This window comes from Pholcus phalangioides, unplaced genomic scaffold (assembly GCF_987345545.1).
Source record: "Pholcus phalangioides strain wild (caught in Gottingen) unplaced genomic scaffold, Ppha-v1.0 ptg000009l_1, whole genome shotgun sequence".
NCBI classification, from domain to species: domain Eukaryota; kingdom Metazoa; phylum Arthropoda; class Arachnida; order Araneae; family Pholcidae; genus Pholcus; species Pholcus phalangioides.
In genome coordinates this window covers 41,734,090-41,753,570 of record NW_028301602.1, presented here as the reverse complement: position 1 = coordinate 41,753,570, position 19,481 = coordinate 41,734,090, and the positions used below count along the sequence as shown (strand labels likewise).

Below are 19,481 nucleotides of genomic sequence, written 5' to 3'. Positions count from 1 at the left end.
TTATATTAACATGAAAAAACAAAAACAACCACCCACCATGATTTGGTAAATCAAATTAATAACAAATCAAGCCAAGAAATCAAATGAGATAGCTTTTTTTTTTTCTCAATCCTATTCTGGCAGAGTATTTTGGGCACTTAAGGGGGCAATTTTCTTTTATTTCACAAATATGTAAATTACGTTATTGCTACAAACTGGTGTTACTTAAGTCAATTGCCAAACCTAGCTCCCAAAATTTTTGAGTTATAAATTTAAAACCTATCAAGTGAAGAGTATGAAATTAAGATGTTCACTGCTATGATAGTTATGATTATTTTATTTTCTATCAATATAAATCTTTATCTTGATATAAATAGTATTAATAAATCAGAAAAAATAAAAGAATGTTGAAGAGGTTTTGAAAATCACTGCTTGTATGATATACAGTAGGACCTCTTAAATCTGGACTTTTCAGGACTCGGGTGATTCTGGATTAGGGATCAACTAGTTTCAATAAATTGTTTGTTTCTACAAGTTTTAATATTTAAAGCATTAATATGCACCTTTGAGTCCTTTGATTCATATTTTCCTTTGAGAAAATTTAATAAAGTTACTTATGTGCATTACATATGCGCATAAGTAACAGGCAATTCAATTAAAACCATAGTTTCTAACTTGCATACTGTTACCAGTTATCCATAAGGGAAAAAAAATACTAATTTTTTTAACATTTTTTGTGGTCTCATTTTTGCTTGGATCAGAAAAATATTTTTCTCTAAAGATAGCAAAAGGTAGATTTTCAGATTCCATGTTCTCAGCATAATATGTTCTGTTTTTGGGTTTTCCAAAAGTCAAACTTTCTCATGTATGCATAAAGCATGTCTCTGTTGGCTTACACCTGCCAGATAACTTGACATTTTCGACATGTTCGGAATCAAAGCTGGCTTTCTGACTAATCACATTCATTGAGATCCACAGCTTCCAGCATTATTTTCTAGAAGCCTGAAAACAGTGGCCACTCACAATAAGTGGTATAAAAAAGGAATAAAAAGTCTATGTATTAGAAAAGACTGAAACAGAATTTGGGTAAAGAAAAAATATCAAAAGTCTCCTGTTGAAAAAAAAAAAAACACTTAAACAGAAGTGTCAGGATTATGGATCTGTCCAAATTTGTGAGTTCCTGCTGTACATTTTACATGCAGTAAAAGTGATTTATAAATTCAGCGATCATGTATAATTTAAACCATCATGGTAAATTTCAGAAAATACACTATATCTTCTTTTACAGGCAATAATACCCAAAAGTCATTGGTATAAACATGGTAAATAGTACTAAATTCACCACATTTGCCTCAATTATTAAGCCTAAATTTTTAAATTGGTAAATAAGATAAAATTATCCATGATAAGATTTATTATTTAGATGACCACACTTGTAAGCCACAGTTTGAATTTGGTATAATGAGAACTCTGATTTAACAAATTTTTTCCGAACATCCCCAAAATAACTCCTATTTGATGAATTCTGCAATCAAACTTTGATATAACATTCTTATTTATGATTTTTATGATCATATCCTATTAGGGTATTATGTATAATCACAGGTAATAAATTTCAAGTATTTATAAAATTTATTAGCTACCCTTGGAAAATGTATAATCACTTGTAAAAGTGATAATTTTTTTAGTATTTATTAAACTTACTAATGACGCTTGGGTAATTATGCACAGTCACTAACCCATCACAAAAATGGTAAATATAGTGAAATATTTACCAATATATATATATACACACAAGAAATGAATTATTTTAAGAAAAAGGAAAAAAATTGAATTTTATGAGTGTGAAATAGAACCTATGCAGTGGGTCGTCATCGGGGGAACCCCATGCATTGTTCGAAAAGTGTAAGCATTTCTGTATCTATATCTATATATCTATCTATCTATATATATATATATGCAATTATGCATAATCACAGATTTATTGTAGCATAAATAAGTATACTTGTCTTGCATACATTTAAAATTTAAAAAAATACATATATATAAATACCTTTTTCCGAGATCAAATTAGGATATACGAATATCAACTAGTATTATTTTTTACAAGAGGAAAAAGAATTCAAACATTTTTAGAGTCAGAATATTGAATATACATTGATAAATTTCCTTTTCAACTTACGAGTAATTTCATATACAGTTTTAACAAAATGTGATGAAATTTTTTTTGAATAAATAGTCAAAAATTATTAGAAACATCCAATGGTAAACAAAATCCTATAAAGTTCAGAACTATGATGGAAATATTTAATTATATGCAATTATACTATCAGTGACTACACAGGAAAAAAACTGCAATGATAAAAATTTGAAGTTGTCGAGAAAAGAAATATGAAGTCTTACCTGAAATTTTAGCCTTAGTATTTTAAATAAAAGTTAGGAAAAGAAAAGCATAGGAAATTGAAAATATTCCATTAAAGTAAAACTTTTTCACATAACATGAGCTCTTACCAATAGAATTTTGATAAGACAATATAAAATAGTAGATTAGATTGAAACCAAAGGATTATGAAATTCATAAAGTTACATAATACAAATACAAATACAAATACAACGCCACAACAGGCAAATTGCCCAACGAGGTGGCTGACTTAAGAACATCATGGATCCCCCCCGAGCCCCTACCTACTACTGCTACACCACACATGCACCCCCCCCCCCGCCCGCTGAACCCCCCAACGAATCGGTACATGCGGGAATGTGCATGTACGTGTAGTGCAACCTGACGTAAAGTTTGTTTCTGTGTAATGCTTGTTATGTGTACTGCTGTCATCTGCCCCCAGTTATACAAACTATGAGTGAAGTGTTATGGTTGAATGATTTACCGTTGTAGGACTGTTGCTCTCTGTGGCGAGACTTTTTAACGGGGAGATCGGCTCGCATTTGCGCCTTGAAGTTGGGAACCACAGAAAACCAACTTCAGCCAACCACCACTGTGGGGTTCGAACCCGGATCCTCGCATCACGAGTCCGGCACTATAACCACTCGACCACCACAGCGGCAAATAGTGTTTTAAATGAAAAGCCTTTGGAAAGTTAAAAAAAAAAATAGTCTTTCACACACTTGTTATACACTCACATCAAATTACAATAAACATTTATGTTGGACATAGAGGATCAATTAAATAAAATTTTATATTAAAAAATAAAATAAAAAAATGCATATAAATGGTTAAAAAAATTTGTGAATTAAAGCAAAATGAAAATTGTTTTTGTTCAGAAGGTTTGGAAATTTGGCATTTTCACAAAAAAATGACAATCAGGAAACATTTCTATAAAACACTGATGTTTTTAGAAATATGTTTTCAAAATTTAAATATGTATACCAAGAAATTGATCACTGATAATTTTTGTTGCCCCAGTCACTGTCTGCATATGAGGGCTAATTAGACCAGGACCTACAATTAATTGCACATTCTGAATGGCAGAATTTTTTTCTTATACTAACCAAGTGGTAGGTATGCTAATCCCTCAGTGGGGCAGTAACCCCTCTCCCTGCAGTAGCAATCTTTTTCTGCAGTCATGTCGTCATTTCTGCTGTATCCCCATGTCAGGAGAGTTTCTGACTAGGATGAACAGAGTATCAAACTCACGACACCTCTATACATCTTTTGATACTCTAGGCATTAACTTTGTTCTGTTTGCTGTCTGCTTAACCACTTGGGCTATCACACCCTATACAAAGTTTTATCTATAGTTCAGTATGCTCATAAAAAAACTTATTTTCTCTAAATCCACATAATGAAGAACTAGTGAAAAACAAAATGTTTGTTTTTCCATGAACTCTCAGCTTATCTATCAGGATGTAATTTAATAAATAAAAATTCATTCCACCAGCAATTTTTTTTATATAGAATTATGTATAGTTCAACTTTTTTTTTTGTTAAATTATCATTCCTCATCAAAGATAAAAACAAAAGCAAAACTCACCAGAATGCTGCTAACTAGAGCTACTTCAAATGCAGTAGGAACAACATTGAACACCAAAGCTGACAGAACAAAGTTGATACCCCTTTAAATAAATTGTGGTAATTTATATATTTTCCAGCATGTTAATTACAAAATTTAGTAAAAAAAGTTTTTAAATACGTAATGAAATTTCACAAAAACAAAATATTTAGCTACTTCATTGGTGTAGATATATAAACACACACAAGAACCTTACTCATCTGAACCCTATCAATTTATAATTCAGCTTGATCTGAACAGCTAAAAACCACACGGCATATCAAATGTTATCTTACCTGGAACCTCTGTCAATGGCTTTGGATAATGCTCCAGTCTGTCTAGATAAATGGAAGCTAAGATCTAAATTATGCAAATGCAGAAAAACACTTTTTGCAACCCTCCTTATGGAATCATGGGCAACTTTGGCAAAAACTGCATTTCTAAGCTCGTTGAATAAAGACGCCCCTGTTCTAGCACATCCATCTGTAAAAAAAAACAAATAAACTTACAAATACACGACTTGAGAAAAGATCATTATGATGCTTAACTTTTCTTTCAATATGGTAGTTAGAGGTCAGGTATGTGTTCATATACCAGGGTTTGGACTTGTATCAACCTGTGAAAATGATTACTTACATTGTCAAACTTTCAAAAGAGCAAATTATACATATATATGTTGTATTTTATTCACTCTAACTGGGACTGAGATTCATTAAACTCACAAAAAATCCAGTTAGATGAGAGAGACCGAATATTATCTAGTCCGTGAAGTGATTAAAGAAATACATGTTGAAATATGCGTCCAGATGCATGGCTAAATGTAATATGTATAAGGAATAAAATTATATAATGCAATAGTTGTTTTGTTTTGGTGCAATGATAACTATGAAGTACCTAAGTGTAAATTAAACATATTCAAATTAATTTTGTGTTTTTACTGTCTGATCACAGAAAACTAATTTAGCCCATATGTTTCACGAGAAAAAAAAGTTTGTGCACCCATTCATAAATGAATGAAATACGAGTTTCTAATGCTGGTTCACGGAGAGATATAGTTAACGATCTAGTTTAAAGTCAAATTACAGTTCTACAACATTTCCAGATGCTAACTTCAAAATTTTCTTTTTCCTAGGTTTGATTAGATAAAGTTTAACACTAGAATGGCGGAAGCTGCCATTTTGACCACAAAGCTACTTTGACATGAGATTACACTCAATCGATTTATCTCAGGCTGTTGAAATGCCGCGACTTTTCTCATCTTGTTAAGGTTCTTAAATTCTTAAAATATAAATGTTCTAGGTTTCTTGGTTTAGCGGAAAAAATAAAGTTTTACCAAGAATGGCGGGTAGTGGTCATTTTGACTGCTATAAGGATATTTAAGTAACATGATTGCAAACCATGCTGAAATGGACAATCTTCTTATATGAACATTAATACAGTGATGCCTCGACTAACGAAGATGATTCGTTCCAGAATCCAATCATAAGCTGAAATATGATTTCCCTTTGGTTTCTATGGAAAATCGTTTAATTCTTTCCAGGTACTGCCCGAAATTTGGAGATAAGTTTTTTATAACACCAAGTAGCTCTATAAAAAAAGACAAAAACTGACTCAAAGCTAAAATGAACAACTTCAAAATTGCATAAATGACAATCTACAGGAAGATGAGAGATATTGAACCTCTTTTTATTTTACACTAATGTACACAACCAGCTTAGTCAACTAAAGTCTGTTGTTGGCACAACCCAGTCCAGTTCGTAGGTGTCCCAATCCACTTGCGTTTTACGTTTTAGTCAGCTCATTTCTGTGTCTGATGCATACAAATGAAAAAGATAGGCTTCTAGAATGTCTAGACTGTTCAGTTTGATGCTAAGAGTCTTGCATTTCTTTTAGCTAAATCCTTCATTCTATGATATGAAAAATTCTCAGAAAAAGAATTGAGGGTACACTTGGAAAAAAAAGTCCAAGGTGCAGGCATGAGTTAATCGGGCTAAAGTGACAGTAATTATGATGAGGATTGGCACTAAAATTCGGCTCATGATGTGGCTGCTTTATGTTAGCTGTCCATACATATCAATGAAAATGTTTGTTAGTTGAATTTGTATTCGTTAGCAGAGACCAAAAACTCATGAAAAAATCTTCATTAGAGGAAAAATTCTTAAGCCGGGACGTTCGTTAGTCGAGGTACCACTATATTGAGGGAACAGAATGATGTTCTATCATGGTGCTTGCTTTTTCCTCCAGTACCTATACTGTACCATTCAAAGGTGGACTTTTGAAGTAGCTCGTCGCCTTGTATATGATTCCTTTAGCGCTTCTATAGATCTTTGCACTTTTACCTCCATACATTCGCTTGTACAATGCTGCATGACTAAAAGAATTTTCCCTTTTCACAATTTTACCCATGGACAAGGCCAATATCATTCACTACAAAGAGGCCCCAGAACCCGAAATATCCCAACCTATGAATCCTGTCGAATGATAAGGAGAGATATTATTTACCATTATATTCATAAGGAGTGCCATTAATTCTAAAGTTGATAAGCAAAGAAAATTTAGGTCTTGAGTGCTTAGCACAAACAAAATTTTATGACAGGACAATAGGTTTTTGCCAGAAATTATGAAATTTTAATTATGCTCTACTAATGAGTGTCATTGATTGTGTCAACAAAATTAATTTGTTCAGGGTAGAATGAGATATCGGCATGGAAAATCTGTCTTATTTACATTGCTCAAGGATTTTGCGGTTACACACAGTTTTTCCATTCTGCACATACATCATTCCATAAATTTCTCAACTTCAAATCTTGTCAGTGAACTGTGAAGTGACGAAGCTATGAATTGCAAAAGTTAAAAAAATCATAGTCTAACACTTTTTTATACAAGTAGTAACAAAACAAATGTTCCGGACTCTGATACGAAGCTGGGCTGGAAGAGATCTCGGCAACAGGGTAAGTCCAGTGGCAAAATTCTGGTGTTCATTCATTCAGTAACAAAAAACAAAGTCTTTGTCATAAGAAGCCATTTCATCAAAAATTAAAAAAAATAAGGGTTCATTGCAAAATAAGTTATAAAGACTGAGTAGATACTATTTTAAAAAGTTTCTGTAAAGAAAAATAATTTATATTGATTTTTTTCCCCATTGCAGTCAAAAATGCAGCCAAAATGAGTTTTTCATCGTTCTAGATAGTTGAAAATTCTTTTAATAGTTTAAGTGTTAATGTAATATTATGCACAATGGTAAACAAGTATAACAAAACACATGAAAAAATAATTACAAAACACTAATTTTATGAAATAATTGAATTTGAATTCTATAAATAACGAGTTAAGTAATTTATTAATTAACCTTCCCCCTTTTTTATAATTTTAACTTTCATACCTTCACTAGTGAGAAATAAAAAAATCTTACATCCGATAATGATGGTTGTTGCCATTGTTGCGATGGTAGCAGCAGCACTGTTCAAATTCAATAGGCTTCCTGCATGTTGATTCAGATAATCCACTGCATATTTAAAGATAAAGGGCACTTGGATATTTAAAAGCTGGAAAAAAAAGTTGACATAATTCAATGCTGTATTTACAGGGTGTTCTTTAAATGCCAATGAAGCCTTTGTTTCATGAACCGCTCGTCATAGAGGTATAATTTCCATTTTAAAAATGCTCAAAATGCATTCAAAAATCACCTTGTGGCAGTTTTGAGAGTGGAAATACAGTGTGTCACAAAATCTGAAGTTGGTTTTCTGGGGTTCCCAACTTCAAGACGCAAATGCGAGCCAATCTCCCCTTGAAACAGTCTCCCCACAGAGAGCAACAGAACTACAAACAGTACAAATATAATTCAATCGTAACACATCACTCACTTCACTTCTGGAATATAGGTAGCAGCACTGAAAAATCAAACACAATATAAATACAACACCACAACAGGCAAAATGCCCAACGAGGTGGCTGAGAAATCATACATCCGATTATGACGGTTATATACGCACTCCGACTGTTAGGTACACACAGTTACACTTCCGGCACAACTCAGTGGGTAATAAATCGCCCACAGATGATGATAGACCTGAGTTGTGCTCAATTTGAAAGAGTCACAAAATAAAACAATCTAAAGTTTTATACAGTCCCTCTACTACTACTACACCGCACACCAACTCCGATCATATATTGCCATACGGCAATTTCCAACCAGTGGAGTTGGGTGGGAAATGAAGGCTCCATCCATCGGTGGTCGCCCTAGGCTCGGTAGGTAAAGAACTTGCTTCTAATGTTCTATGCCCGGATTCGAACCCATGGACCTTGACGGTAACCTTCATAGTGGAAGACGAGCATCTTTACCACTGCACCACTCGGGCATACAGTCCCTCTGTCCTCTAACTTCTAATTATAAAGTTGTAACCCCATATCTTCTGAGGTAAAAAAAAAGGATTCCACGTTTCTAAGTGCAATATTTGCACAGGTATTTGAATTGAAAATTCGGAGAAAAGTTAGGAAAGAAAAACAGAAAACACAGGCAACCCTCCAACTTTTCTTTGTTTTTGAATTCAAATTTCTCGGTAACAAACATTTCATATAGAAATATGGAATCCTTTTTGTTGACTTCAAAAGAGACAGGACAACACCTTTCCATTTGGAAGTTAGAGGACAGGAAGACTGTATAAAAATTTAGATTTTCTATTTTGTGACACATTGTACAGTGGAACCTGAACTCAATATGCAGATAACTTGACTTCCTCGGTAACTCAACAATTATTATTCTCATGGTTGTCATAATACTAAAATTAATGGGAAGAAACAAAATCTCTTTAACTCAACACACAAAATAACTAAATCCTGCTTAAGTCGACAAAGATTTGTGATGTGCTCAGGGTCTCGGATCTTGAATCCTGCAAACTATGTGGTTGCAGGGAGAGGGGGGGGGGCGGTGTCAACTGATTGGGGGGAGATTTTTTAGGTTTTGTTTCAAAGATGAATATTTTCGGAAAAAATATTACTATACAATACAGCAATAAGGACAAGGCAAATCTTAGCGAATTGGTGATGGCAATATAATAGTCCATTTGGTGCCAAATAAGGTGAACTGCACAGAAAGAGGTAGAATACTGTTCATTCTTTCAATATTAGTGGCAAATGAATGCTGCAATAACAACAGAAACAAGGAGTTTTGACTTATGTTTCAGTTGTAATTGTGGAAATAAAATTTTTGATAAACCTTACTTATTTGATATGCATTCACCTTATTAATTACCCTTAAATTCAGCGGATGACAGTCAGGAAACCTAACTTGTTAGTAGTGTGTATTTATATATATAATAAAAATTTCTCACATAATTATTAAAATTAGAACTTCTATATTCATTGATAGTTATAGTTTTACCCCATCAACCATTGATATTCTTGATTCTTGGAGAACCTATGGATATTGAAAAAATTGTAATCATTATGATTCTTTTAAGAATATTTGCCCATTAAAATTTCCTACAAGCTTATTATCATTGAGGTGGGGGGGGGGGGGGAGCCAAAATATTATTTACTTAAATTCGAAAAATGTCTAGATCCGGCTCTGGATGTGCTACAACAAATAATTTTTTTCAAAATTTCTCATGGATTAGGCAGTTAATAAATTTTCTCAACATTTCTCTCAAATATTTTACCAATTCCCCATTTTATTGTTTTTTGTCAAAAATACTTCCTCATACATTAGGGGGTAGGGTCATTTTCTATTTTTTGGAGCCTGGAAACTTGACACGTGGACTACGAAAGTCACAGATAATAGCGGGTGACATCAGAAATTTTTGAGTGAGAGATGGTTAAATAAGCTATAAAATGGTCTTTTTTTGTATCAAAATTTCTAAATTAAAAAAAATTAAAGTTTTCCTAATTTTCAGCAATTGCATTGTTTTTTTTGCAAATAACTGATATTTCGATACACTTATGCTTTTTTTTTTTTACCATAATTCAGGATTATTCTGAAACTTTTCGTAGAAAATTACAGATAATTTTTATTAATTTATAGATGATGGAAAGGAATTGCTCAACTATTTATAACTGCACGTACATGGCATAAATGATTTTCAAAAATTGCGAGGGAGAAATAAAATGAATGAAACCTAGCTAACTTGACATATATTTGCTGAGTGATGTTGTGCTTGACTGACATGTCACTTAAGTTGACATGCTCATTGATGTTTTTGGGGGTGTCGAGCTATGGAGGTTTCATCCTCAAAACTGGCACAAATTGATTTTTGAACTCATTTTGTACATTTTTTAAATTCAAATCATACCTCTAAGATAACCAGTTCATAGAACTTACAGGTATGTTAACATATTGGCACAATGAAATAAGAATTTTCGCAAGTAGCAAAGGCAGTCAAAATCACTACAGACTCAAATAATATATCTTTAATCATTTTAAGCTTCTGATAGTTATTTAGAATGAGAAATAGGATTTCGTGCTTAAATATAAAATGCCTTTATAAAAAAATTTAATTAAGCTCCAAAATGAGTGATTAACCTAAGAATACTAACTAAAGTAAAAGCCGCACATGTTACCTGTATCACTAACTACATCTCTGAGATGTAGAATCAGCATTTTAGGGTTAAACAGTTTTATGCTCAGGCTATCATTCAAATCCACACAATAAATCTTGCACTGATACACCATCCACATCAGCTGCTAGCAGGCAATCAATAGTAAATAGCTTGCATATTCTAAGCACGTTGATTCCATTTTGTCTGACAAATGAAATTAAACAGTTGACCCCACTGGATTATTTATTGTCCCAATGTCGTGTATTCAGAAAATCTTACATAATTGGACAAACATTTATTTTGTCAGATTAAGAACAGACTTTACTTACAAACACATTGATAGTGGCATTGGAGGTACTGGTACGTCGATGCTCATTATAATGACCCTACATTATACTATAGGGACCATTTCATTACAATGACTGGTAACAAAATGTTTTCATAGAATGACTATCATACATGTTTTGCTTTCTGCATAGCGACCTACCCAAAATAAAATCCACTTTCGATGGGACAAAAGGAGTCTTTATGTCAAGCGTAGACTGTACAAAGGTGGTGCTTCAGCACCCAGTGTTGTAACATGGGAGGGGGGACACTCGCAAAATTTCAAGATCAAAAACCCCCCAACACAAAGCTCAAGCCAAGCACCCACAGGCAGGGGTCTAAAACACTTTGATGGCCCACCCCCATCTCCATGGTTTTTGTCACAAAACATTTACGATGAACTCTTTTCATGGTTTTTAAAACTTCACTGCTCTGCATTACAGCTGCCAAAGTGGAGATCACTAAACCCTCTGTAAAATGTTGCACCTTTTTTTCAAGAATATTTTTTTCGGATTTTGTGCAGGTGATAGTTGGGTCTCCCCCAACTCTGAGAATAATAAAAAAAAAGCAACAGATGTAGAGAAATACTCTAATTTTTTCTATTATTTATACTGAACACGTATTCCTATGCTACCCCACAGCAAAGGGAAAAAACACAGTCTCTCCCCTTTTCTCATCAAACTTTTGAACAAAACCTAACTCGACCCACTCACAGTTGATCTGATAGGTTTGCGGAATAAAAAAAATGTATGTGAAAAATGCTTGCTTTACAGAGATCTCTAGGCTCAGCAATGCCAAAATAAGAGGCTTTTAAAAAGGTGAGATATCTCGTATGTGCTGAAAAACAGACATCAAGTGAAGCGCGATATATTGTCATTGCTGCTGAGAGGGTTAAAACACTTACATTCCTAATTTTCCACATAGCAGTACATTAGATATACAATTCATACTTTTGCTCCAATCAACAAGCCTAGAGATATCACAACTCTTCTCCTTATGGCAGGTTTTTCTTTAGGCCAGACATAGCCGAGCATCTTCTTCACAATCATCCATCCACTTATTTCTTGTACTGGAACTCCAATTTGAGGAACGAGAGCACCCGATGCTCCAGGGTGAAAACACGGCCTTGCAGCTGGATGTTTTTGCCAATACTTGATCTGACACAAAGAAAATGTAAACAAAGATGATTTTAATTGGTTAGTTATTTAAAATACATCCACATTTATAGTTCTTAATGTAACAATATGCAGAACTGTACAGAGCGTGAGCAACATAAAAATATGCAAATAATTGTTTACACCACAGGTGCACAACTGTTCAGTTCAGTCTCTGGGTGGAGTCGGAGTACAACAAATGAAGCAATTTACCGAGATTCAAGAAAAAATGTAATGTTGAGAGGTGATCTCACTCTTACCTTATGTAGGGTTGGTTGCTGTCAAGGTGACGAATCGGCACCTCGATACAGATGCAAACTCGAATGGAGATACCGAAAATTTTAAGCGTTAAATACCAATGTTTTATTTGCCGGGTGGACCTGGCGCCTAGAATTTGTCCAGTTCTGCCTGACTACTTTTTGGCTGTACTTGGCCAAAATTTGTATGTAAGTATTTGAAGATTAAATTTGTATTTGAAGATTTTTTTTGTGATAACTGCCAATATTCTGTATGATCCCAATTTCCACCATTTTTATGAAGGAAATATGGTCAGCCTTAGAGTTTATTGTGTTGAGTGTATTGATAATATTCCACTGGAACAACTTTTGCGGGATGTATTTGATTTGCGGGCGGGAGGTAATGTACCCCTGGGTTTATACAATGAAGATATGCTTAATAACAAAATAAAAGTGAAATATACCTTACTGAAAAGCGAACCCTTAATGCGAACTGGACTGGTTTTGTTGCATACGTGCCTTATCTGAAAAAAAAAGACGGCAAATAAAATTAACATTATTTTTCTCATAGAGAAAAAAAAAACATTCAAACAGATTTTTATGGTAAATTGAAATTGGTACCCCAGTTGTGAAACAAAACATCTTTTAATTTCAATCAATAGTTCCTGAAGAGAAGCCAATGAATTGACCATCAATGTGTCTGAATGTTTACTCTATCCATCTAAGGAAGTTATTTTCCTAAAATAATTTTTAACATGTGTTTCAATAAGGATACACATTTGCGTTTCAGGGAAAACTTAGCAAAATAAGGTAGCTATTAGCAAAATTTCTGCAATTAGGGTCCTTGGCGAATTCTGGGCCAAATTTGGCTACTTTTCATACTACTATAATTTTTTGAGAATTACAGCTACAGCAACCCTAATCAGATTTTTCAAAGCCAAAATTTCACCAAAATTCTGATTCCAAAAAAAATGGATCCTTGCCAAAATAAAAATTAATGAAACCATGACTTTTACGATTGATTAATTATACTATTTTGCTTTCCACAAAATTAATGAGCATTTTAACAAAAGGAAAACTTTCACAAAAAAATAGGAACCCCCAACCTACAACCAAAAAACTACAACCAAAATAGTGACCCAGGAAGTTTTGCAGCATGGTACAGAGTGAGACCAATTCAGTGAACGACCTAGAACGTATGCACGCATGTGTCCAAACTAGTGTGTGTGAGCATGTAAGTGACCAAAACAGTGTGTGGGCGAGTGAGTGACCTAGAGACAAAGATGCATTTGCTGGGGGCAGGAGCGAAGAGGATTATTCTGCATGGCTGCAAATTTGAGTCAATGAAACTAAACTTGGCGGCAAAACTACATATACACCTCTGTGTGTTGTCAGTGCTGCGCTTGTTTTGTGTTCTCCCTCATGCTGTTATTTGGCTTAGGTATTTTGAGCTGAGGATGATAAATGCTTGAATTTTCATGTTATGCAAGTATCACGTTGAAGGTCTGCCTGCTCTCTGCAGCGAGGCTTTTTCAAATGTAAGACCAACTCCGAAATGGAAACACACACTTCAAACTTTACATTGTTTTGCACCTAATTAATTTATTTTTAAAATAAATTAATTAGGTGCACCTAATTGAAATTTTTAAAGTTACTATTTCTTTTGCGTCCATCCCATATTATCTTATATAGGCTATGTGTGTGTGGTAGTATTTACAAGCTGCTGGCTCAGCGTACTGATGAAGAATAAAATGTCCTTCAAGATGGTTATATTGCAAAACAAAATATATTTGTTTGAAGAATTATAATTTTTGAATGACCTCAATATTAAAATTCAGAAAAAAATATATTTAATTCTTTTAAAGGACATTGTAACTCACTTGTAACACGTTGACACTCCAGTATTTTGTGACAAGAAAAGTCTTCGGTGTGACAACGAAGCTCTTATTTGGCAAAGCGCAGAGCTTCCGCTTACTCTGACTATAAAATGATTTGACGTAAAATGAGTTGGAGTAAAATAATTTCGGTGCTTTACGAGAGCTTAATGTTGAGGCCATCATTGTTTACATTCGGTCTTCAGTTCGGATTCAGTACAAAGTTTCACGGAGCAGGAGAAGAATGAAGGTGACATTTTCAAAAATGTGTATAGATTTTTTTTCATGAAATAACGAGCTTTTGGATCAATTTTATTCTCAAATTATTATAATTATAAATAAATTTCATGTGCATTAAATTTTTTTTCGTAAAATACTGGTTGATGTGTGTCCAAAAAAATTTGAAAAAAAATAGGACATTTCATTGATTCACAACTGACGATTAAAAATGTTGAAGTTTGATTTTTTAGCATACTTGCTGAAATGGTAATTTTTACTTAAAACGACGAGTTAGTCAAATTCTATGAAACCGAAAATAATAATTTTGTCCCGAAAAAAAACAAATATATGGTCATCATAATAATCATTAGTTCTTTTCTGGCCACTGAGCTTTAGTTATAGCTGTATTTCTGGCAACACCATTTCCACATGTTTGTTGACGTTTTCCTTGGCGAAGCTGTTTTTTCGAGTGATTTTGAAATTTGTTTGATTTTAGATCACCGATGGCGTCTAGGGTTGGTTCACGTGCCGAAGGAAGCGATGGAAGTGATTTTAGCCACAGGGAGAAAGTTGCGTCGCACTATCAAATTAGGTGTGTGCGTGTATACGATGAAATATGTTAGAAAACTTTTACTCTCATCTCACATTGATTGATCCCATTGAGCTTATATTTCTTTATTGCACTACAATAATTATATGTGATTAAATTTGAACAACTTTGAATTAATTACCAATTAGTAATTGTTAATAATTCACTGCTTAAAAACATTCATCAATGATTGATTCCCATGTAGGCATTTCTATGTTGAAACATATACAGTGAAAACCTTATACAACGATACCCCCCTTACAATGATAATCGCTTGTGTAACGACATTTCTGTCTGGTCATGATGCACTTTTATTTGTGATAATGTACCGAAATAGCCTCTCCCTCCGTAGAGAGCAGACTGATCTTCAACATGATATTTTCATGACATGAAAATTCAAGGGTGCGCCATTTTCTTTTCAAAATATGGAAATTAGATGACAGCACCAGCAAGAACACAAAACAAGCATAGCTCTGACAGCATGAGTACGTTAAGGGCTACACACATTCCGGCATGCACCAATTTGGTAGAAATTACGCAGAGGAATATGTATGAGGTGCATGTATGGTTAAGTATCAGTGTGGATATATCCCCTCAAACAATATTACTCAGGGTCATTCAAAACTCAATGTACAGACTTTTAGGGGAGGCTGAAAACACAAAAACAAAACAGAATCACATAGGAATGTATGACGGGGGTTTCCGGTCATATATTCATGATTGATTCTGTTTTGTTTTTGTGTTTTCTGCCTCCCCCGAGGGTTTGCACGTTGAGTTTTGAATCACCCTGTATATTCCCTTCAAGATATTCCCTATATGGATACATTTCTCTAGTCCCTTGAGTATCATTATACAGGCATTTCACTGCTTCAACATTAGAAGTAATTCAAACTTCACAAACATTTATGACCGATAATGCTTATAATTCTTATTAACAGAATACTTAATAATACCTTAATTGTGGTAAATAATGTAGAATAACAACAAAAAATGTGCCACTATATCCGAGGCTGCTGCGTTTCAATTGATGTTATATGCAAGATACAAGCATAGGCAGAGATAGACTTGGAAGTCTGGGGGAGCATGGTCATTTTTTCTGGGGGGCACGATGATGATGATGTCAATTCATATATGCATTTATACATTAGATCATTCAACTTCACCTTTGACGTTGGACCCCCTGTATCTCCGCCCATGGATACAAGGTCTGTTAACATTCTCTGTGTAAATTGGGCAGAACCAGCAATTAATGATGTTATAACTGAGTTGTTGTTACAACTGAAGTTGTTATAATCGAGTTCAACTGTATATAGAAAAGAGGCCTATGGGGCTCCGCCATAGAAATTATATACTAAAACGGGCTCAGTGAGTCAAAACAGGTTGACAACCGCTGCTCTAGGGGATCAATAGTTCGCCCATAAAATACCATACACCCTGTTGTATACAGGGAAAGCTTGCTACAATGATACTTGAGATATAATGACGAATCTCTCTACAAACATATTTTTTCAAGTCTTGTTTGGAAATATTTATGTTACTGCCAAAGCCCGTAGTGTAGCCACTTTATGAATCGGTTGAGAGGTTTGACCAAAGTCTGATTTGCAGAAATAATTCGGGCTGTGGCTGGTTGATTTGCGAAGTGGCAAAAGATCTCTAGCTAATGTTTGATATGCTGATGTGAGGTAGATGCCACATCTATTTTTTTAAAATGACAGTATGATACATGGCTATACAGGATGTTCTGTTAATGGACCGACAAACTTGGAGGATTGTGGGTGGGTATCGGGAGGAGCGGAAATTGCAATGGAGCACTGTGTCGCAAGCTGCATTGAGAGGGTGAAAATCGCAAAAAACACATGCAGGCTCCGTGTCCAGTGGAAACAAAAGGTGGATGTCAGTTGATCACTGAATGCGTTTGTGGGTTCACTCACCATATCTGACATAAGCAGCATCACAAAACACATGTGCTGGGATAGGATCACATGCTGCGGACGACGTAAATTAGCATTATTGAGGTAGTAAGCACATGTAGCAGTTAGTTGTCTGTTTCAATGAGTATCGTGATGGCTGACTACATGAATGAGGAATACTCTGATATGCATCTATTTTATGGTAATAATAATCAAATAAATCTTTTTGTAGTTATTATTGTACTTTTTGTCGTTTCAGCATGACGTCGAAATCTAGATGCATTTTGCGATTTTCACCCTCTCAACGTGGTTTGCAATACCAAGTTCCATTGCAATTTTTGTTCCTCTTGATGTCTACTAACAACCCTCTGAGTTTGTTGGTCCATTAACAGAACATCCTGTAGATGGTATCTATGGTATCTTATTTGAGACACCACTGCCTCTCTATTTACAACAATAATTCCTCTGCAACAATATTTTTTCTTGATCTTCAGTGTATTTACAATTGTACATAAAACTTTGCTAACTTGACATCTGCTTAAGTCGACACGTTTTCTATCTCCTTGTGATGTTGAGTTATCAAGGTTCCACTGCGTTATGCACATATGATAAAAAAATTGTTTGAATATAAAAGCGACATTTGAATAAATCAAATTTTGTCTTTTTTTCCTTTCAGCTCCACGTACAAAGCTCGAATGAAATTCGCCATCTTTTTGCATTTCATGCTTTTCCTCTTCATGATCACAAAGCTATCTACTGAAATTATGGAAATATCTGGTCTTTCTGTGAGCAAACCATATAAGAATATTTTCCCGAAAGCTTTGCTGTGGGAATGGATCTGGTTGATCAGCACTGTGTTTGCTATTTTCTCGTACACGGGCATTGCCAGGAACAAAGTGTCAACCATGAAGATCTCGGCTTGGGGCATCTTCTTTTTTGGCTTATTCCCAATCATTGCAGCCGCACTACATTACCTCGATGATTTATTAACTTACATGCAGTCAGGAACTGATGCACATATCAAAATGTTCAGAGGTGTTCCCGTGGCGGTCATATGGTATGGTTTCATCGGAATTGCATTTCAAGTTCACATGCTATCCATCATCTTTGCTGTGAAATTGATCGAAGCTTGGTTGCCAAAAATAGGGAAGAAATCCAATTGATACTTGTTCCAATTCTTATCACATTCCCATTTCATTTTTAATGTACTAAATTATTTATTGTATGATTAGCTGTTTGGATATTTTTATAGTTGTTTTTTACAGAAGAATTTCTGAGTCGTGTTGTGTCAAATTCTATGTGCAGTGCCACATCAGTACCAGAAACTGTTTCCCTAGCTTTTAGTCTATTGTTGTGAAGGGCGCACATTGTAAAATTGTTTGTGTATGGAAATTATTCTCAGAACCTAGTAAAGATCGTCATTTTACAGTCATTTGAATGGATGTGCAATTAGTCTGGAGAAATTTTCAAATAAATTGTTTTTTCACTGTTGCATATATGTTTAAACTCCTTGAAACAGACATATTCACTGAAGTTTTAAGTTGCTAAATCTACATAAAGTACAGTAGAAGTTTGTTATAACAAGTACAACTTATGAGAATCCCACTATTACAAGTAATTCGCAAGTGATTGTCAAAGAACTAATATTAAAGATACAAAAAATATATTTTTGCTTATAGCAAGTTATTCATGAATGAAAATCAGAACAAATTTGCTATAATGAAAACGGAAATTCTCAAAAAGCATGTTTTTCTTACCCTTTCTTTAAGAATTAATTATACATAAAATTAGAGAGAGGGAGAGAAGACTAAGAGAGTGGCCATGGGTGGAGATACGGGGGGGGGGCGCCCCCTCCCCAGCGTCAAAGGTGGAGTCGACTGATCTAATGTATTATATGTATATAAGAATTGACATCATCATCATCGTGGCCCCCCCCCCCAGACTTCCAAGTCTATCTCCGCCTATGAGAGAGGCATTTTTTTAAATCTCTTCACCCTATTCATAAGTGTTTACAAAAGGAGCATGTCAGTAACCCAACCCTATTACCCTATAGGTAAGACCACATATATCTTATCCCCTTGTTATCTATGTAGGAGGTGGGAAAATGCATAATTTTTTATCTGTAGGTATGGTGGTTGGGCAGATGGGACACCACCTCTCGTTTTGATGTCAGTTATTTACCTTGAGAAATCCTTCTTCCCCCACTTTCTTGGAATCTCTCAAAACTCTACACAGGGTAAATGAGTCTTTATCATTTTCTCTGCCTTAAACATTAAAGGACCCAGTTTTGTGAAACGAATACTCCCCCTAGTAGCAGAAAGTGCTGACTAGGTACATCCCACCTTACATCTTTTACAGATTTCAAGGTATTCCCAAAAGGTGGATGCATGTAGCATTTATTCATAGATCAAATTTGTACACAACGATGATCACATCAAAATTTGGTAAATTGAAGAGGATAAGTAATGAATGATGACCTTTAGATAAATTTTGTAAGTTCACATTTGATGATATAATCGTGAACTTGTTTTTCCGGGTGATAATTTTCCACAACACTCCCTGGTATTAAATGTTAATATAAATAGAAGAAATAATATGACATTTTAACAGTTTTCATTCGTTTTTCAAACGGAAAGTTTTCATGTGTGCAAAATC

At 34.4% G+C, this 19,481-nt stretch overlaps 2 protein-coding genes across 2 annotated transcripts in view; one reads left to right on the top strand and one right to left on the bottom strand.

Annotated features, from left to right (window-relative positions):
- Positions 1 to 14,321, bottom strand: part of ABCB7 (ATP binding cassette subfamily B member 7) — a 28,730-nt gene extending 14,409 nt beyond the window's left edge. The window contains exons 1-6 of the mRNA XM_089236219.1: positions 14,115 to 14,321; positions 12,699 to 12,758; positions 11,795 to 12,001; positions 7,399 to 7,531; positions 4,283 to 4,469; positions 3,969 to 4,050 (exon numbers count right to left, since the gene is read on the bottom strand). Of these exons, the coding sequence (XP_089092345.1) occupies positions 3,969 to 4,050; positions 4,283 to 4,469; positions 7,399 to 7,531; positions 11,795 to 12,001; positions 12,699 to 12,758; positions 14,115 to 14,294 (849 nt within the window). The 5' untranslated portion in view covers positions 14,295 to 14,321. The remainder of the gene's footprint in view (positions 1 to 3,968; positions 4,051 to 4,282; positions 4,470 to 7,398; positions 7,532 to 11,794; positions 12,002 to 12,698; positions 12,759 to 14,114) is intronic.
- Positions 14,322 to 14,755: 434 nt separating this feature from the next.
- On the top strand, positions 14,756 to 18,320 carry LOC149083084 (protein jagunal-like). Its single transcript, XM_089236220.1, has 2 exons — positions 14,756 to 14,919; positions 17,503 to 18,320. The coding sequence occupies exons 1-2, from the start codon at positions 14,831 to 14,833 to the stop codon at positions 17,987 to 17,989; spliced, it is 576 nt and encodes a 191-aa protein (XP_089092346.1). The 5' UTR covers positions 14,756 to 14,830; the 3' UTR covers positions 17,990 to 18,320.
- Positions 18,321 to 19,481: the final 1,161 nt, after the last annotated feature.